Source organism: Prionailurus viverrinus, chromosome E1 (genome assembly GCF_022837055.1).
Source record: "Prionailurus viverrinus isolate Anna chromosome E1, UM_Priviv_1.0, whole genome shotgun sequence".
NCBI lineage: Eukaryota > Metazoa > Chordata > Mammalia > Carnivora > Felidae > Prionailurus > Prionailurus viverrinus.
This window is the reverse complement of record NC_062574.1, coordinates 38830651-38851517: the sequence shown is the minus strand read 5'-3', so window position 1 is coordinate 38851517 and position 20867 is coordinate 38830651. Positions and strand designations below refer to the sequence as shown.

Below are 20867 nucleotides of genomic sequence, written 5' to 3'. Positions count from 1 at the left end.
AACATTGTAGGTTAGGGCTTCAACATACAGATTTTGGGGTAACATAAACATTCAGTCCGTAACAGTGACCCCTTTGTCTGTGTATGATTCAGCAGCGTGAGGAATCCTTAATGGCCAAGGGGCAGTCTCAGCTTCCAAATGAACGGACCAGTGACGGTGTTTCTTGGTCTGAACATTTCCCCCTTGGGCACTAGGACCTCTAGACCCACTGAGTCCCAGATTACTGGCCAGGAAAGCAAACAGTTCTTCAGCGAGTATTTAGGGGTCATAATAGTAGGGACCACTCCCATCTCTCCTTGGTTCCTGGACTAGTGGGTCCTGGCAATGTGTAAGTCCAGGAATGGTGGTGCGAGCGGACACACGGCAGGCAGGGAAGGCAAACCTATACCCAGAACATGGATCTGTCCCTATGAGGACGAGTCGCTGTCCACACACCCCAGTCTTGTCATTGCAAACAAGGGATTATTGTTTTGCTTCTCGGGTTGTGACCCTCCCTTTGGAGAAGCGCCCTCTGCTGGCCTTTCCTAACATCTGCGGCCATGAGCATCCTGTAATCTGTTAGTTCCTCACTGCTTTCCGTAGCCCTTTCTCCTTTTACTTGAGGGGTTTCAGATGTCTCCTCCTAGTTTCACTGATGATGTTGCATGTGGTTCTTCTTCTCCTTCCTCTTGTTGCTTTTGTGGGGCTTCTGAGAAGAGTAGAGAAAAATGTTAACTTTACTGTAGTTTTAATACTGGAATCTGGTAAATTTCAAAGTATGATACTTCTGAATATTAATACTACTGGATTGCATTTTAATATGAACTCTGGCCCTTGTTCTGACATTCCTAAATGAATTTTGAAACTTCAGACTGATACAATACTAACAAATAGCTGTGCTTAATAAAATCTTAAAAATTTTTAAATTCCAAAGTGATCCAGTACAAAAAGAGGCACAACTAACCAAGGCTGTTAGAAATAAGGCTACTGGTCACCCTGGAGGAGGTAGTGATTGGAAGGGGTCAAGGGTGGGGGGCTTCTGCAGTGAGTAATATCCCCTTTCTTGATCTGGGTGCTGGTTATACAAGTGTGCTCAGTTTGTGAACATGGTTGAACTGCATGCTTACGATACATGACTTTTCTGTTTGTAAGTTATATGTTGGTAGCAATTATGTTTTTAACCCCCAAATAGAACAGCCTATAATTTAAAATAAATCAGGACACCTGGCTGGCTCAGTTAATGGAGCATGTGACTCTTGATCTCAGGGTCATGGGTTTGAGCCCCACATTGGGGGTAGAGATCAAAAAGTCATGATCCAGGGTGCCTGGGTGGCTCAGTCAGTTAGGCGTCCGACTTCGGCTCAGGTCACGATCTCACAGTCCGTGAGTTCGAGCCCCGCGTCGGGCTCTGTGCTGACTGCTCAGAGCCTGGAGCCTGTTTCAGATTCTGTGTCTCCCTCTCTCTCTGACCCTCCCCCGTTCATGCTCTCTCTCTGTCTCAAAAATAATAAATAAATGTTAAAAAAAAAAAAAAAGGTCATGATCCTGGCAAAAGGCTGGTATTTGTCTAACTCAATTAAAAGGAAAGGGAGAATTTTATGCAAAAAGTTCAAATATCTGAATTTTGCCATATTCTTCCATTTATTAAGCATGCTATTGTAGATTCTAGGCATAATATATCTTTTCCATGGGGAACATGGATTTCTCTAAATAACTGGGCCCACAGTAATATAATGCCAGTGGGTACAAACATCCCCGCTTATATACTACACAACAAATTCCAGCATTTTTGGGTTCTGCCATTGTTGCCTCGCATGCCAGCCTGCCTCCCATGGTGATGCTGGGGCTGCACAGTCAGGCACTAAACTCAACAAGGGCCTCAGCAAGGGCAGCTTCCTACCAAGCTTACTCTGAGCACCCCCAGATGCCTATTTGGAAACACCTTTGACCAACTCCTCAGTTTGCCCCTGAGACTGTTTGGGGACAAAGGAAAAATGATAGGAAATGGGACGATTGGTGAAGCCCTGAAGTGTTTTTTCGTAAGTAACACCAGTAACATATTCAGACCATCCCTGTTTGTCAAGCCTCTAGGAGAGTTCTTAGATTTGGGCACTATTAGGGGCCAGATTATTCTTTGTATAATGTCAAGGACACACACCTTATATTCTTATATTCTGAAACGTAATGAGAGTCTGTGATCTTTAAAAATTCACAATCTAGTGGGGGTTTTTTTTGGGGGGGGGGCATAAGTTTACTGCCAGGAAACAGGTGCCCTGAAATCCACCACTAAATCTAAGCCAAAATGGGAAAGGAAAGACTTCCATCGATATCACCATGATCGGACGTGTAGATTTGGGCAGGTGTATCACTCCTGGGCCATTGAAAACTTTGAGAGGGAGTCTGCTGAGACAGGAAAGGACTCCTTCAACTATGCCTGGGTCTTGGAAAAACTGAAAGCTGAGTGTGGTATCGCCATTGAAAGCAGCAAGTATTAGGGGTGCTCTAATATGGGGGGCTCAGTCAGTTAAGTGTCTGACTTTCGGCTCAGGTCATGATCTCATGGTCCGTGAGTTCGAGCCCCGCGTCGGGGTCTGTGCTGACAGTGAAGAGCCTGCTTGGGATTCCCTCTTTCTCTCCCTCTCGTTCTCCCTGGCTCCTGCTCATGCTGTCTCTGTCTCTCTCAAAATAAATAAATAGATTGTAAAAAATTTAAAAAAAAAAACCAACAACCAGAAAACAGCAAGTATTAGGTTACCATCATTAATGCCCCAGGGCACAGGACTTTATCAAAAACATGATCACAGGCCTATCTCAGGCTGACTGTGCTGCCCTGATTGTTGCTGCCAGTGCTGGTGAATTTGAAGCAGGTGCCTCCAAGAATGGGCAGACCGGTGAGCATGCTCGTCTGGATTACACACGGGGTGCAAAACAACTCATTGTGGTGTTAGCAGAGGGGGCCTACAGGACCCTCCCTACAGCCAGAAGAGATATGAGAACATTAAGGAAATCTACACCTACATTAAGAAAATTGGCTCCGAGCCTGACAGTGGCATTTGTGCCAACTTCTGGTTGGAATGGTGACAGCACGGTGGAGCCAGGTGTTAACATGGCTTGGTTCGGGGGGGTAGAAAGTCCCCCATAACAGGGCAGTGCAGGGGAACCTCATCGCCTGAAGCTCTGGGTCGCCTCCTGTCACCAGCTCGTCCAACTGACAAGCCCTGGCATCACCCCCTCTACATCTGCAGGACTCATGGTATTGATACTGTCCCTGTGGGCCATGTGGAGGTCGGTGTTTTCGAAGCCGGCCCGGCAGGCACCTTTGCTCCCATCAATGCTATGACTGAAGTACGGATGAGTAAAGTAAAAGAGTAAACCGTTGAAATGTACCATGAAGCTTTGAGTGAAGCTCTTCCTGGGGACAACGCAGGCTTCAATGTCAGGAACATGTCTGCCAGGGGCGCCTGGGTGGCTCAGTCGGTTGAGCATCTGACTTTGGGCTCAGGTCATGATCTTGCGGTTAGTGAGTTCGAGTCCCGCGTCGGGGTCTGTGCTGACAGCTCAGAACCTAGAGCCTGCTTCAGATTGTGTCTCCCTCTCTCTTTGCCTCTCTCTCTCTTTCAAAAATAAATAACCATTAAAAATTAAAAAATAATAAATGTTTAAAAGAGGTCACCTTCAAGGAGTTTGCCCATCAGCAGGAAGAGTGAGGAGAGCATGGCAGGTGGGGTCAAAGGGGACGCTGGGCACGTGGGGACCTGCCAGCGAAGCCCCCAGGCTGCACAGAGGGAGCACCCCAGGACTCGTGCAAGATACCCAGGACCAAGGGTGAGCTTTTAAGGAATGGAGAAACTGGAGAGTGTTTCTGGGCTCAGTGGAAAGAGCCAGTAATGGGGCAAGCTAAAGGCATAAGCAAGAGGGACGTTCATGGGCTACTACCTTTTGAGGGTCCACTGAGTGCCAGACGTGTTTCCTAAAGAGGGAGGGGATGGGTTCAGCGCAAGGTCAGAAAGAGATTGGGCTGTGACTGGAGGAGGACAAGTCTGCATCTGACACGGGAAAGGGAAGAAACGGAGCAGATGACAGCAGTGAGGGGAGAGGAAAGTGTGGAATTTGCATTAAGTGACCTGGGTCTGGGGGTTTCAGTAGCCACTCAATGTTTGCTGACTTTAGCTAAATGAACGGTGGTGAGTGAGCCACAAAACACTTACCTTAGAGAAGGGGCTAGGCTGAGAAGGAGGTTGAAGGAGAGGAATGGCGTGGGAGAGTCAGGTGAGCATTCTGGAAGCCTAAGCAGGCCAGTCAAAAGTCAGAAGGGCAGAGAACCAGTGAGGAGTTTGTCCTGCCCAGTCCTTGGGGATGGGTATTCTGCTAGGAGAGCCATCTTGCCTTTGGGAACCCGGGAGGCATTGTCACTGTCCAATGTCCCCAGATGCTGAAATTTATCTGATCTTTACCAATGAGTTCTGGTTTAAAAATTCACCACTACATTCCTAATCTTAAAAAGGGGGTAAAGATATCAGTTACATTTCTCCATCGTTTGTTGAGCTCTTAATAAAAGTTTAACTTTGGAATAATGTCAGATTTACACGGAAGTTGCAAAGGTAGAACAGCGGGCTCGCGTATACCGTTCACCCAGTTTCCTCTAATGTTAACGTCTTATATTACCATGTACATTTGACATAATGAAGAAATCAACATTGGTACATTACTGTTTTTCCCACTAACATCCTTTTCCTGTTTCCGGTTGAAATCCAGGATGGCACATCGCATTTAGTATTTAGTTGTTTTTAAAGAGTAGGAATTAACTCAGTGATACTCTTCTTGTACAAGTTTTGCAAGAAGAGTTTAAAATTTTCAAGCTGGTCAACTGAACCGGTCTGAAAAGATTAAACTCTGTATTTCTTTTACTACATTAATTTGCAAACCAAACACACACACACACACACCCCTACACATACCCAAAAAACATAGGTCCTAAATACAATTTGTTGTTCATAACGCTTCAGGATAGAAACCGTAAAATGTTTATTATATTTGTCCGTTGCAACAGCGCTGTTGCTTCTCAATAAATTCTCCTTAGTACTGAAAATAAATCCGTTTGGAGCCAGCACAGTTGGATTTACTCGCGCTACCCCTTTGGAGTAGGATGGGGAGGTTTTGGATGTGTGGCTGTCCATGCTACGCTTGAAACGGTAGACAAAAAGAGGTAATGCCATGTGTCTAGTTCGTGCTTTCTAATGATTTTTTTCTTTTAATAAGAAGCCATTATAATCTAAGCAGAAGTTAAGCGCTCCTCTTTTGGCCCCCATCTCACCCTTCATTCGCAAGGTCCCAACTGCGCTATTTTTAAAGCGCGGGCATACATTTCCTAACTTGTAAATTCAGTTGTTTCTCGGAGATCGCTGTAGAGACGTGAAGTGACCACAATTCAAAATCTACTTCACTGCCGTCAGTGCCCATCACCGCCTTTCTCTCCACCAAAACTAATCTCGGTGCGACCCAGATGGGACTCGAACCCACAATCCCCAGCTCCGGAGGCTGATGCCTTATCCATTAGGCCACTGGGTCACCACAGGATCCGGGTTCTCACACCGTCTCCTTACGCGATGCCATCATCGCGCCCCGCCCCGAGCTCCGCGGCCTCGAGACGGGCGCCGTACGATTTGGGAGCCGCCCCCAGCGGCGGCCCCGCGCGCCTGCGCCCCCCTGCGCTGAGCCCGGCCCGTCGCCCGCGGCCCCGTGCGCCTGCGCGTGGCCTTGCCTACCCCACAGCCCCCGGGGCTGCGTGGCCGGCACGCGGGCAGCTCCGGGCGGCCTCCTACCTGTACGGTTCTTGTCGGAAGGTCGTCTGTCCTGGCTGCGCATTCCGCGCTCTTGGGGAACTTTAAACGAAATTCCAATGCCTGTCCTCCCTCCGTTCTGATTCCCTGGCTGGGCCCGGGCGTCTGCATTTTACAAAGTTCCCTGGGACCGCCTAGTGCCGCCTGTCGCAGAGCCTGAGGTCCTTCCTCACCTACACACCCGCAACCTTCCCGTCCCTTATAGCTCCTCCTCCCTTTTCTTTCCCGCAGTTATTCTACATACAGCATTGTGATAAACTATTATCACAATGTGATAATGGTTGGGGGGTTCCAGGGTGAACAGGCTTTTTCTTCCTCCCCCAAATCTGCCCTTCTCCCTTACTCATTTACATCCATTTTCCTCCCTCGTCTCTTCTTTCCCTCCGGATTAAAGGGAAAATGGATTTAACAACGTCCGTCAATACAAAAATAATACGGATTTTGTTTTTATCCCATCCTAGGTCTTGGATAAAGACTTAGAGACTTTGTTTCCACGCCCAGTATGTCTATGCGTGTTGCATGTAAAGATGCTGCATTCGTGGTTTTTAAAAATACACAATTTCGTTTTCTCCTTAGACACCTAACGCCTGTTAGTTGTAAACTTGTATAAAGTATGCGTAAACCAAATGAAGAAAACTGAAATTGACTATGATTCTATCATTTGGAGCTTACCACTGTTAACATATTGGTATGTATCTTTCAAATTTTATGTGTCTGTGTGTCAGTGTGTCACTTTTATTACCTGTGGACCCTGAGTCGTTCAGGAAATGCTTTTAAGGAAAACTAGGAGGCTATTTAGTAAATAACAATTCACTCATCATGTAGCATTGGTGGTGCAGAAATGATAGTGGGTAAAACTCACATCTCAGTGAACCACGGCAGTGGGACCAAAGTAGTAATAGTCATCCTTCATGTTTGTGCCCTGGCAAAGGTGGGGGTGGAGGTAGCCAGCTTCACTTAAGAATATCCTTGATGATTGTAAGAATTGTCAATTGTATTAAATCCCCACACTTGAGTGCACACCTTTTAAATATTTTGTGTGACAAAATATGCATAAATCACTTCTACCACATACCAAAATACAATGGTTGACTCTTTTTTTTGCACTTTTTTTTATTTTAAAAAATGTTTTTTTTAATGTTTGTTCTTGGGAGAGAGAGCACGAACAGGGGAGGGGCAGAGAGAGAGGGAGACACAGAATCTGAAACAGGCTCCAGGCTCTGAGCTGTCAGCACAGAGCCCAACGCAGGGCGCTAACTCATGACCTGAGCTGACGTTGGACACTTAACCCACTGAGCCACCCAGGTGCCCCTGCACTTTTTTTTTTTTTTTTTTTTTTTTAACATTTCATTTGTGAGCAATGTCCAACCTCAGCTGGGGCTCGAACTCAACAACCCCCGAGGTCAAGAGTTGCCGGCTCTAGGAACTAAGCCAGCCAAGCACCCCACAATGGTTTTCTCTTGAAGAAAAAACAATTGTGTGATGTTTGAGTTGCAGGCTAAACTAACTTTTTCAGTGGAACATAGTTTTTACTTGAAAGAACAATTTGACAAACTAATTATTCAGACTTGGGCACACTGGGGTTTGCTTCCCTGAAAGCAGTTTCCAGCTATACTATTAGCACACACAGTCCTGTAGAAGAGAGAGGATATCTCACACTCAAAAGCCTCCGTAGACATTTTATTGCACTATGCTGCATCGTTATCACCAAACTAATTCCTGTGTCTGGGGAAGGAAGGTACTGATTGGCCCTGGCCAGACAAGGCTCTCTCCTGAATCTCCATCCAAACTAGATGGAGCTAAGAGGGCAGGTCTATGGTTACCCCAGGGGAACGTTGTATCTTTCAAAGGCAACTCTCTCAGATTCCACATTGTATTTCTGTTTCAGGTTGTTTTCAGGTGAGGGTATAGAATAGTGGTTGAGAGCCAGGCAGCCTGGGTCGGAATCCCGTCTACCATTTACTGACTGTGTGAACCAGGACAAGCTACTTAACCACTCACGATTCAGTCTTCTCTTCTGTGAAATGGTACAGGTAATAATAATGGTACAACACAGAGTTGTGAAGATTAGATGTATTAATATATGTAAAACATTTAGAACAGCTTTGGGCACATAGTACTCCGTATTTTGAAGCAAAAGAAAACCTGATATAACCAGCTTAAACAACCAAGAAAGCGTGTCGGATGACAAAATTGCAAAGTTATATAATTGCAACCTTCAGAGGTAGGGCAGGCTGTTGATCAGAGCTTTCATAGTTTCTCTACAACTGTCCTATTCAGATGTCTAGGCCTCACATCCCCCAGTTCAGAAGAACAGAGCCTGCTTTCCTACCTCCAGTCATTAAACAAAAGGCATAGGCTTCCCCACTGAATGAATTTAGGTCACATGCCTGCCTCTAAACCATTCACAGTAGCCAAGAGAATCCCTTGCAGTGACCGGTTTCGGGGTGAATTCCTTTCACATTTTTGCACTTAGGGGGATGGGATCATGCTGCTTGAGTAGGTGGGAGTAGAATCAACCGTCTATGAATCCCATGGCTGCGACACAATGAGTGAGGCTGGCAAAATGGCTTCAACAATAGATGAATTTATTTATCGTAAATAATTTGTAGTGAATTTATTAATATTAAAAAATAAACCAGTACAACACTTCTAAAAACACCCTTTTAAGAATACAAAAAAAAAAAAAAAAATTCCAGAAAGAAAACCAAAAAGATTTAATTCTGATGCTCTGATAACCATTCATGATGCTTTAAAAAAAAGTACACGGCAAGAGAATGCAAACGTGTTATTCAGAAATGTGTAAAATGCCACATAGAACATACTGGAACAATTGTCAAAACTTGAACACAGACTATATAATAAATGATGGCATCAAAGTTCAGTTGTCCTGGGGTCTCTGGCTGGCTTAGCCAGGATAGCATGTGACTCTTGATCTCCAGGCCATGAGTTTGAGCCCCACATTGGGTGTAGAGATTACTAAAAAAAAAAAAAAAAAAAAAAAAAAAAAATTCATTTGTCCTGAATTTGATGACTGTGATGTGGTCATATAAGAGAATGTCATTAGAAGATACGCACTGAAGGGGGACGTGGGTGCCTCAGAAGGTTAAGCAACTGACTCCATCTCGGCTCAGATCATGATCTCATGGTTTGTGAGATTGAGTCCCAAGTCGGGGGTCTGTGCTGATGGTGTGGAGCCTGCTTGGGATTCTCTCTCCTTCTCTCTCTGCCCCTCCCCCTCTTGTGCTCTCAAAATAAATAAACTTAAAAAAAAAAGAAGACACACACTTAAGTATTTGGAGTATTTGGACATGATATCTGAAAGTTACTCTCAAATGGTTTGGAAAGTAAATGTAAAAGCCATACATGTATTATACACACATGCACGTGTGTGTACATAGACAAATAGCAAAGGTGGCAAAATGTTAAAATTTGGCAAATCTGCATAAAGATTTGTAATTCTTCTGTATTTGAAATTATTGAAAAATAAATGAGTGTCTGAAGAAAAAGCCATAAAAAGCCTTTTGTTAGCATATTTGTGGCTTCTATGCAGTCTTTTACCACACAAGCTAAAAAAAATTAAAACTAAAAAATGTAACACAAGCCTGCCTTATCCCTTCTCTCCATAATGGTCAGAAACCCCTGCCAAGTTCCTTCCGTGTCCTAGCAGGGAAAAAACGCACAGCGGTATGTTTCTATATCAAGATTTTTTTTTTTTTTTAATCTACCTCCTCTATGTCAAGGTTTTTAAAGGGAATCATTTTGGAAATCATTTGTGGTGTTTTGGTTGAAGCAGCCGCCCAGGCAAACGAGCAGCGAGCGACGTCACTTGCATAATCTCCCTGCAAAGACCCGAGGTTCGGGCCAAAGCAGGGCGGAGAACTTGCCCGCTGCAGGCTGGGATCTGGAGTCCTTCCTCTCCGAACTGCAAAGTGCTCTGGGATTGCCCGGCCGCTCCCATATCTCGCGATGCTATCCTCGCTTCTTCTTGGCCCTATGACCAACCCCCCTAACGTGTTTTTCAAATCCGCCAATGGGCACACGGCGTAGACTCGAACCAGCCAATCGGAATGCGGGGACACCGGGAAATTTAAATCGCGCCGGCCGGCAGCACGAGCCACACCGTCTTTGGGCTGAGCCGTGGTGGACGTTTTCAGGGCAGCTGACCTGCACCCTGCGCGCCTCGCACCGCCTCTTGTGGAATCCTGAGCCGGCCGTGTAGGTACGAACTCGGGCCGGAGTCCGGCCGGAGCGTAACGGCAGGCCTGCGGGCTGCGGGCCGCGCTCCGCTTGCGGGTGGCGGGAGGGGAGGGCCCGAGTACACGCCCGACCTGGCTTTGGCCTCCCTCGTTGACGAGGCCTCGGGGGCGTCGTTCGTTGACGAAGCGGCTGTTTTGCGATGCGAGTGCTTGGGCTTTAGGGCGCCGCGGCTGTGCGAACCGCAGCGGAGAGCCCTTGCGCTTCGCGGCCCGGCAAATCGGTGAGGCCCGAGGGCTAGAGTCCGGGGAGGCGGCCCGGCCCCCTCCTCCGCCCGTTCCCCGCTGCGTCTTCCCGGGTGGGGGGCAGGGGCAGGGGCAGGGCCTGGCGATGGGGGTGGCAGTTGGAAGAACTCTCTCTTAATACGCAGGCCCAGGGCGGGCTGTGACACCGTTTCGTCAAAGAACACGGAATGAAAGCTAACAAATTGTAAGGGGGACTTGTACTTGGCACTTTTTGGCGATTGCTCTTAAAGATCTCAGTCTGAATGAAGCACAGTTGAGATCCGCCTAATTAAGTGCATTCACTCGAAATTCCTGGAAATGAAATGAGATGCTGAAGGTGGACAACTGCGTCTCAAGTTTTCAGTGTGGACGGGAAATGTTAGGGAAGGTTCCGTAGTGTAATGAGGAGCCAGGTTTCTCCTTAATTTTCAAGTGTGGAGAATGTACCTATTTTGGCCACTTAAAAACAGTAGATAGAGCCTCCAGAGGATGGATATTGGATTTATTTCCCCTAGGACATTGATTTTAACTGTGAGCTCAGTTCTCCTACTTTGTCTTCAATTAACTATTTAATTGAAATAGTCCAATTGCACTGCCCAGTGTGGTAGCCAGCCAACCCAAGTGGCTGGTCCAAATTGGGATATGCTGTAAGCTTAAAGTACGCACAGGATCTCAAGGTTTCGGAGGATTAGTATGAAGAAAGTGTAAAATATCTCAATGACTCGAAATATTATAACATGTTGAAATGAGAATATATTGGGTGTGTTGGGCTAAATAAGACGTTAAAATTAATTTCATTTGTTGCTTTTTGAAAAATGCAGACCTGGAAATTGAAATTTATACCGCTTGCACTCTATTTCTGATGGACAGCCCTGCTCCAGGAAGTCTCGGCCCTTGGGAGGGGAGGGGACTACTACAGTTTGGCCAATTCAGTGCTTCGTAGTGCTGAAGGCGGAAATTGCTCCTCTAATAGACAAGTGTGGATGCAATACATGCCTGATGATTCTGTTAATGCTCCTCTTACTGACCAAGCAAAATGATGGAGAAATCTTACCTTTCCTCTGTCTTCTAGCTTTCTCCCTTTGTTTCACAGCCATGTCCACCAACGAGAATGCTAATTCACCAGCTGCCCGCCTTAACAGATTCAAGAACAAGGGGAAAGACAGTACAGTGAGTACCTTCTGTTGCTTTCCTATGCTATTTTTTTTTTTTTTTTTAATGCAAAGACACTTGGGAAGGGGTCAAAACTTGGAGGAAATTTGAAATAAGTGCTCTCACTTGGCCAGAAAAACTGATACAATAGGTGAAGTGGTATGTCTTTTTTCAAGGAAATGAGGCGCCGCCGAATAGAAGTTAATGTGGAGCTGAGGAAAGCTAAGAAGGATGACCAGATGCTGAAAAGGAGAAACGTAAGCTCGTTTCCTGATGATGCAACTTCCCCACTGCAGGAAAACCGCAACAACCAGGTAAATACGTAGTAGGTTAGGAGTTATGGTCGATTCAGAAGATCAATATGGTGCTTTTCTTAGGAATTTAAATAACGTTCCTAGCCTAATGGTTTTAACTATCAACTTTGCGAAGATCTTTTTTTCTGTCCACAATCAGTAATTCTAATGAGTTGTCTTCTTTCTTGCCCACTCTCCATAACTGATTCCAAGGTCTCCTTTAGCTCTAAACTCCCTTGAGGTTTCCCTGCATTTCTAGCCACCAGTTCGGTACCTTGACTGGCCATTCCAGTGTTAACTGAAAGTTAGTGTGTCCAGAACCAATCATTTTCCAATTTTTTGGATGTTCTCTATTTTTTTGTATTTTCCACCATCTTTGTTCAGATGTTTTTCCTCCTGAGTTATTTAAAAGAAAACTTTTTTTGGGGCGCCTGGGTGGCGCAGTCGGTTAAGCGTCCGACTTCAGCCAGGTCACGATCTCGCGGTCCGTGAGTTCGAGCCCCGCGTCGGGCTCTGGGCTGATGGCTCAGAGCCTGGAGCCTGTTTCCGATTCTGTGTCTCCCTCTCTCTCTGCCCCTCCCCCGTTCATGCTCTGTCTCTCTCTGTCCCCAAAATAAATAAACGTTGAAAAAAAAAAAAAAAAAAAAAAGAAAACTTTTTTTAATGTTATTTTTGAAAGAGAGAGAGACAGAGCATGAGCAGGGGAGGGGCAGAGAGAGAGAGACAGAACTGAAGCAGGCTCCAGGCTCTGAGCTGTCAGCACAGAGCCCAATGAGGGGCTTGAATTCACCAACCACGACATCATGACCTGAGCCGAAGTCCGGCGCTTAACTGACTCAGCCACCCAGGTGCCCCTCTCCTGGAATATTTTCAGTGATCTTCTAATTTATCTTTTCCTTCATTCTATGCCACACACTATATACCTAAAAATATTCTTAAAATACTGTTTAGACTTGTTATTTCTCTGCTGAAAAAACTTTGGTAGGTTTTTTTTTTTAACGTTTATTTTGAGAGAGCGAGCGAGCGCACGTGCACTTGTGGGAGAGACATGGAGGAAGAGGGGGAAGCCCGAGCAACTCCGTGCTATCCATGCAGAGCCTGACGAGGGCTTGATCTCCCCAAGTGTGAGATCATGACCTGAACCTAAATCGTTTTGGACGCTTAACCTGAGTCACCCACACACCTCAAAAACTTTGGTAGTTTTAAATCCATGTTCTTGGAAGTTTTATTTTAAGATTTTATTTTTGAGTAATTTCCACACCCAATGTGGGGCTCAAACTCACAACCCCGAGATCAAGAGTTGCACGCTCCGCTCACAGAGCCAGCCAGGTGCCCCTGGAAGGTTTATTTTTGTAAATTCGATCCATCTTAGACTTTCAGATTATCTTTTTTTTTTTTTTTATCTTTAAAAGATACTGGGAACTTTCCTGCTTTTTTTACATTATGCTTTCCTGTAGAGCTCCAAATATTTTTTTTTCATGAAGTAGTACCTATGTGCTATCTGTAGAGTACTATATTCAAATCCTATCTTCTTACAGCACTCCTTGATCAACCTGGTAGGAAAAATGTCCCCTTTTCAGAATTCGCGTAGCACCCCAGCTGTGCATCACAAATGGAGAGTGAATGTGTGTATATTTGCCACTTATTTTATGGTGTCTGTTTTTCCCATTTCCCTTATCAAGTTGTAAGCTCTTATGGAAAAAGGGGCACTGTCTTTTTGAGTTAACTGTAGTACTGGTTCTCAAGTTCTTCTGTGGTGTTCACAACATGAGACATTTCTGTAGCACTGTACTGTGGAAATGCATAGATTATAAGCTTCGATGTGAAAATTCCTAGCACGTTGCCTATATAACTGCATCCTTTTCTCCCTGACAGCGTATCTGAATGTGGGTGATTGAGACTAATGCAGAACAACGTCCAAACTGCTCTAATTTAATTTACTAGATTGTTCACAGTCTCCTCTTTGAGTGACAAAATGCTTTAATACTCCATAATTCGAGATTCCAGGGATTCATAACCCCAAGTTTGAATGCTCTTCTACATCTAAAATAATGGGTATTTAGTTAACGGGCACAATTCCGCGTAAGTCTAAACTTACAGTAACTGATTTTAAGAAGGTCTTCACAGAAAAGGTCTTCACAGTGCCAGGTAGAGATTTTATTGTTTATATTTAATCTTAAAAATGATAATTTGCAAAATTGATCCCATCGTCCTTGCAGGGCACTGTCAATTGGTCTGTTGATGACATTGTCAAAGGCATAAATAGCAACAATTTGGAAAGCCAGCTCCAGGCTACTCAAGCTGCTAGGTAAGTCTTTTCGGCTATAGCATGAATGACATCACTAAGATACCAGCCTTTTTAGATTTTTGTTGTTATTGGGAAAGAGACAGACAGATGGCATGGGTAAAATAAAGGTTAATTTGGCCAAAAGCCTGATTTCATTAGAGTCTTTCCGTAGGTGAAACTGTAATTTTGTAATTGCCTCAAGTCGCACCCACCCCCAGTGATAATCACTGTCAACGTTTTGGTATACCTTTTAAGTAAATCACAAAGTTTTGTTAAAGTGGCATTTCAAAGTGGTGTCAGAGAAAGGAATCAGTAAGTGGGATTGGCACATGCATTTAGAATGGTGCATTTACTCACTTTCCATCAAACGCAAGTATTTTGTGACATTTGTAACAGAATTAATAATTTCTATAGTTTGACATTGTGCTCAAAAATCCAAGTGACAAATGATGAAGGAAAAGATGTTTAACTTCACCAGTAGTTAGGGAAACACAGATCACCCCACTGGTAGTGTAATTCTGTCAGACTGCCGAAATTTTAAAGTGACAAGATCTAAAGTAGTTTCTGCGGATGCAGCGAAGAGGCTAATTTCCATTACCGGTAATTCTTCAGTTTTGGATAAAAGGTAGTTAAAGACACCACCTGGGTAGCACCATTGCAACCAGTCTGTTAATCTCCTCTTAAATTCCATGATATCTCAACATTATTGCATGACTTTGAAAGGTTATCTATAGTTCTAAACTCTTGAATTGCATTTTAAATCGATTTTTACACAAACTCTTGTTATTCCTCTTCAGCTTTCATTTTTCTTTTTGCTTACCCTTAGGAAACTGCTTTCTAGGGAAAAACAGCCTCCCATAGACAACATAATCCGAGCTGGTTTGATTCCAAAATTTGTGTCCTTCTTGGGCAGAACTGATTGTAGCCCCATTCAGTTCGAATCTGCTTGGGCCCTCACTAACATTGCTTCCGGTACATCAGAACAGACCAAGGCTGTGGTAGATGGAGGTGCTATCCCAGCATTCATTTCTCTGTTGGCCTCTTCCCATGCCCACATCAGTGAGCAAGCTGTATGGGCTCTAGGAAACATTGCAGGTACTTGGATTTAAAACAGATTTTTTTTAAGAGAGGTTTTTTTTTGTGTTTTTAATGTTTATTTGTTTATTTTTGAGGGAGCGTGAGTGGGGGAGGGGGAGAGAGAGGGAGACACAGAATCTGAAGCAGGCTCCAGGCTCTGAGGTGTCAGCACAGAGCCCAAGGCAAGGCTCGAACTCTCTTGAGATCGTGACCTGAACCGAAGTCGGATGCTTAACCGACTGAGCCCCCCGGGCGCCCCAGATTTAAAATTCTCTTGACTGATTGTTTCTAATCCTACTGAGGTTGGAAGAAGTGGCTTATCGTAAGTAATAGTGACCTGTGTGTTAAGATTTAAGTTTCTTTGCTTCCATGCTTATCAGGGGTGAAAGTGGTGGCTAAGTAAGTTAGGGATTTCCCAGTGTTGTCTTTGTGTTAAGACGCATTCAGTCACTGTACACTAATGGTGCTAGAAAAATAGTTTACAAACTAACCTTGCCTTTGTTTAGGTGATGGTTCAGTTTTCCGAGACTTGGTTATCAAGTATGGTGCAGTTGACCCGCTGTTGGCTCTCCTTGCTGTTCCTGATATGTCGTCTTTAGCAGTAAGTTACTAACATAAGTCCGGTTACTCGCTTCTTGATTCCAGTTTTTCCCATCTCCTCAAAATACAGAGGACCTCTCATTGCATTTTTCTTTCCCCTCAGTGTGGTTACTTACGGAACCTTACTTGGACACTTTCGAACCTTTGTCGCAACAAGAATCCTGCACCCCCATTAGATGCTGTTGAGCAGATTCTTCCTACCTTAGTTCGTCTTCTGCATCATGATGATCCAGAAGTATTAGCGGATACCTGCTGGGCCATTTCCTACCTTACTGATGGTCCAAATGAACGGATTGAAATGGTCGTGAAAACAGGAGTTGTGCCCCAACTTGTGAAGCTTCTAGGAGCTACTGAATTGCCCATTGTGGTAAGTTGTTAACTTTATCATTTATTTATTTATTTATTTAGTTAGTTAGTTAGTTAGTTAGTTAGTTGGTTGTTTAGCTTAGTTTAGTTTAGTTAGTTTGAGAGAGTTTGACGAGGGGAAAGGGGCAGAGGGAGAGAATTCCTAAGTAGCCTCCACGCGCCATGGGGAGCTAGATGGGGGGCTTGATTGGATCATGACCTGAGCTGAAATCAAGATTTGGACAGTCAGCCAGCTGAGCCACCCAGGTGCCCCAGTTGTTAACATTAAGTTTTTTTTAATGTTTATTTTTCAGAGGGAGAGAGTGTTTATTTATGTTTGAGAGTGTGGGTGGTAAAGGGGCAGAGAGAGTGGAAGACACAGAATCCGAAGTAGGCTCCAGGCTCCAAGTTGTCAGCACAGAGCCCAACGTGGGCCTTGAACTCACGAACCATGAGATCATGACCTGAGCTGAAGTCGGATGCTTAACTGACTGTGACTGAGCTACCCAGGCACCTCCCCACCCCACGCCCCCACCCCAGTTGTTAACTTTTAGATGAGAATAGAAAACATAAGCATGGTCAATTAATAAACTGATACTGACATATTACCTATTTTAGGGCCATGATGAGGCTCTGACTTGACAAAACCTTTGGGGTATAGACTTTTGGAGCAGTGCTGAAAAAATAAAAGTTAACAGCTGGCATCTACATTTCCTTTTCAGACTCCTGCGCTAAGAGCCATAGGAAATATTGTCACTGGGACAGATGAACAGACTCAGGTTGTAATAGATGCGGGAGCACTTGCTGTCTTTCCCAGCCTACTAACGAACCCCAAAACTAATATTCAGAAGGAAGCTACGTGGACAATGTCAAACATCACAGCTGGTCGCCAGGACCAGATACAGCAAGTTGTGAATCATGGATTAGTTCCATTCCTCGTTGGTGTTCTCTCTAAGGTGATGAAGTCTTAACTTAATCGAAGGATGTTAGTATTTATGGATGGACACTTGGTAGAGCTGTGCTTGATAAGATTCTTGATGTGCCAGTGCTGGTTCTACTTGTAGTTCTTTGCTAAATAGTAGCCAGTGACCTCTTACGTTTAAGGTTGGATGGAATCAGTTGGTAGTTTGTGTCCTTGTTTTTCTAAAACAATACTTTTGGAATTTTAGTTTTACAATCGTTTCTGAAGTAAACTTGTTTCCTTATGTTTATTAGGCAGACTTTAAGACACAAAAGGAAGCTGTGTGGGCTGTGACCAACTATACAAGTGGCGGAACAGTTGAGCAGATTGTATACCTCGTTCACTGTGGCATAATAGAACCATTGATGAACCTCTTAACTGCAAAAGATACCAAAATCATTCTGGTTATTCTGGATGCCATTTCAAACATCTTTCAGGTAGGTGTTAAGGTAGCATTGGAATTTGGGCTTGATGATAAGTGATTTAAACTCAGGGTAGGGCAGCTAAGTTTACTTAGTAGGCCACAGAATTAGAAAGGCTATTTTAATGTGGGCCACACTCTTGGTAAGACGTGACAAGGGATTATAAGAGATCTAAGTGGATGACCTGAATTGAAATCAAATCCGTATGTGGACACTGTTCATTCCCATCTAATTTGTCAAGAATCTTTAATTCTCCAATATCCTACTGAATTTTGGTGAAATTAGATTTTGATGACTTAGTTATCTAATTGTTTTTTTTCTGATTCTATTCCTAATTGACCTAGCGTGTGGCACTTAGTCACAGTGGTTGGTGGGAGGTAGGTCCTACCTAACGACTTCTGATTATGGAAATTTTACCTACAAAGAGTTGAGTCTAGAATGATGATGCTTGGTGTATTCATCATCCAGCATAAATAATTTGTCAACATTTGGCCTGTTTTCCTACTTTGCCTTACCCAAGCCCTCTCTAAGTTATTTTGAAGAAAGTTATTTCATCTGTAAATATTTGTCTTCTAATTTGAGGACTTTAAAAAAGGCCATAATATCATTTTTATACTAATAAATTCTTGATGTCAGCAAATAATCCATTCAGGGAAATTTGTTTTTATGCAGCATAGGCCATCTTTGCCCTTAGATGGTGGTTCTCCACCTTGACTACACTTTGGTGTTATCTGAGGTGCTGTAGTGGGTTTTTTTTTTTTTTTTTTTTAATGTTTGTTTTTGAGAGAGCAAGAGAGAGACCGAGTACAAGGGGCAGGGAGGGGCAGAGAGAAGAGGGGGGTACACAGAATCCACAGCAGGCTCCAGGCTCTGAGCTGTTAACACAGAGCCTGACGCGGGGCTCGAACCCATGAACCTGATCTGAAGATCATGACCTGAGCTGAAGTCGAACGCTTAACCTACCGAGCCACCCAGGCAACCCGATATGGTGTCATTTTTAAATTTGTCCGGATGATTTTGATGCAAAGAAATTACTGAGAACTACTTGGAAGATCTCTGAGATCTCCAGAAGTAGCTGCTGAGAGCAAGTACAGATCTCATCACCTTGAATTTAAAAAAAAAGATTTTTTTTAAATGTTTATGTTTGAGAGAGAGACACAGCGTGAGAGGGGTAGGGGCAGAGAGAGGGAGACAGAGATGCAAAGCAGGCTCCAGGCCCTGAGCTGTCAGCACAGAGCCTGATGCCAGGCTGGAACTCACAAGCCATGAGATCATGACCTGAGCCGAAGTTGGATGCTCAACAGACTGAGCCACCGAGGTGCACCTGATCACCTTGAATTTTTAAAAAAATGTAAACTGGAGATAAAATGATCTCATAGGGTTATTGGCAGGAACTTCCAAGTGTATGTCTGATACATATATCAACAGCCAAACATAAACTGTTTTTATCACTAAAATGGAACATTCAGTAAATTCAAGTAAACTGAGAATGTTTTTTAGGCTGCTGAGAAACTAGGTGAAACTGAGAAACTCAGTATAATGATTGAAGAATGCGGAGGTTTGGACAAAATTGAAGCGCTACAAAACCATGAAAATGAGTCTGTGTACAAAGCTTCACTAAACTTGATTGAGAAGTATTTCTCTGTAGAGGTGAGTAACAGGGTAGTGTTAACAGAAGTTGGAAAATACACAAAGTCAAGCCCATAAGATTTTTTCCTTACACTTTTTTTTAAACATTTATTCATTTTTTGATAGAGACAGAGCATGAGTGGCGGGGGGGGCAGAGAGAGAGAGGGAGAGGGAGAGGGAGACACAGAATCTCAGGAGCAGGCTCCAGGCTATGAACTGACAGCATAGAGCCCGACACGGGGCTCGCACTCACAGACCGTGAGACCATGGCCTGAGCTGAAGTCGGATGCTTAACTAACTGAGCCACCCAGGCGCCCCTCCTTAGACTTTTTATTTTTATTTATTTATTTTTTTTTTTAATTTTTAATTTAATTTTTTTAATTTTATTTTTTTTAACATTTTATTTATTTTTGAGACAGGGAGAGACAGAGCATGAACAGGGAAGGGTCAGAGAGAGGGAGACACAGAATCTGAAACAGGCTCCAGGCTCTGAGCCATCAGCACAGAGCCCGACGCGGGGCTCGAACTCACGGACCGCGAGATCATGACCTGGGCTGAAGTTGGCTGCTTAACCGACTGAGCCACCCAGGCGCCCCCTCCTTAGACTTTTTAAATGAGCCTCGTGACCTTGTTAAATTTAGCAAAATATCACTGTGAGTAGGACATAATGTATATGTTTGCTCCTCAAATATTTGGCTTGATGATCATATCTTGAGAGATTTTAAAAAATTTTTTTAAATCACCACTGTACTTTCAAATGAATAGCTTTATAGGGATTTTAGAATGTCTGGAGAGTAAGTTTGTGTAGGAGTTGATGGAGGAGGGGCCCAACCCCATCACTACACTCAGGAGTTAATAAGCCTTTTCATTTCCTACTGGAAAGTGGCCGGTGGGGAAGAAAATCTTTTTTTGTTGTTTTTTTTTTTTTTGTTCTTGTGGTAGCATTCCTGAATCCATTCAGAATCTTCTCCCAGGCACTCCTGAATTGGCAAGTTTTCAGCAGCTCTGCGATCACTATTTGAAATACTGAAATACGTTATAGGATTGATTAGAGGGGTAACGTAGGTGAAGACCTTAGGAGTAAATACAGACTTCTAGGCAGGCTGCTGCTTAGAAATGTGCCATACTTGCGGGATTATATTGATTGGTTTTGTTTTTTTAATACTTCCAGGAAGAAGAAGATCAAAATGTTGTGCCAGAAACTACCTCTGAAAGCTACACATTCCAAGTTCAGGATGGCACTCCCGGGACCTTTAACTTCTAGATTGTACAGCTGAGGCATAAAGTTGTTTGTTGTGTACTATGTTTGGTATAAGTTTGTCTTACTGTTTTCTCTACTAAGAACTCTTTTTAAATGTGTTTTGTTATTGTAGCACTTTTTACAATGGAAACTATACTTGAACAGTTCTGAACTGTACAAACTGTATGAAGCTTCTCCTCTCGGTGGGTTTCTTATTTCTCTGTGGAATCTCATATCTTGCAGTGTCCTGTAAATAAAGATTAAATTCCACCCTTTTCCTTACTTCACTGTTTCTGTGTACTGCTTTCTAATTTGGGGTCCTTAAGCTTGCAGATGAGGGTGACCCAGCCAAACCAATGTGACGAACCAGAGGTGTGGTTCTGGTTGGAGACGTTGCCTGGTGTGAGGTTTGTGATGTCATCAAGGATATAGGGGTGATCACTTTTTCCCCGCCCACTTCTGAGTTCCCATTTTGTTCTAGGCTGCGGCTTTGTAAATAATGGCTGTTGGCGCTTCCAGACTTCATATCCTCTACACACCAGCTAGAAAAGAATTTTTCAG

At 43.9% G+C, this 20867-nt stretch overlaps 1 protein-coding gene, 1 long non-coding RNA gene and 1 other non-coding gene across 6 annotated transcripts; 2 read left to right on the top strand and 1 right to left on the bottom strand.

Moving 5' to 3' along the window:
- The first annotated feature begins 1867 nt into the window (after positions 1-1867).
- On the top strand, positions 1868-9871 carry LOC125151999 (uncharacterized). The gene is made up of 4 exons (XR_007147002.1): positions 1868-2018; positions 6396-6507; positions 7708-7852; positions 9563-9871. It is a non-coding gene; the product is annotated as an uncharacterized LOC125151999 (long non-coding RNA).
- Positions 5475-5547, bottom strand: TRNAR-CCG (transfer RNA arginine (anticodon CCG)). Its single transcript has one exon. It is a non-coding gene; the product is annotated as a tRNA-Arg (tRNA).
- A 32-nt stretch (positions 9872-9903) lies between the features above and the next one.
- On the top strand, positions 9904-20588 carry KPNA2 (karyopherin subunit alpha 2). Of its 4 annotated transcripts, none has more exons than XM_047833625.1 (11): positions 9904-10041; positions 11394-11470; positions 11629-11766; positions 13965-14053; positions 14859-15127; positions 15616-15710; positions 15813-16076; positions 16777-17010; positions 17270-17452; positions 18938-19087; positions 20238-20588. In XM_047833625.1, the coding sequence occupies exons 2-11, from the start codon at positions 11396-11398 to the stop codon at positions 20328-20330; spliced, it is 1590 nt and encodes a 529-aa protein (XP_047689581.1). In that variant the 5' UTR covers positions 9904-10041; positions 11394-11395; the 3' UTR covers positions 20331-20588. The 4 variants fall into 4 exon arrangements, with proteins under 4 accessions (XP_047689581.1, XP_047689582.1, XP_047689584.1 ...); XM_047833626.1 differs by having other exon boundaries at positions 9918-10041; positions 11373-11470; XM_047833628.1 differs by having other exon boundaries at positions 9943-10037.
- The last annotated feature ends 279 nt before the right edge of the window (positions 20589-20867 follow it).

Bases quoted from the DNA above. Each gene is read 5' to 3' on its own strand.
- KPNA2 (XM_047833625.1), top strand. From the start codon at position 11,396: ATGTCCACCAACGAGAATGCTAATTCACCAGCTGCCCGCCTTAACAGA. The intron at 14,054-14,858 runs GTAAGTCTTTTC...GCTTACCCTTAG, and splicing joins CAGGCTACTCAAGCTGCTAG to GAAACTGCTTTCTAGGGAAA. The intron at 16,077-16,776 runs GTAAGTTGTTAA...TTTCCTTTTCAG, and splicing joins CTACTGAATTGCCCATTGTG to ACTCCTGCGCTAAGAGCCAT.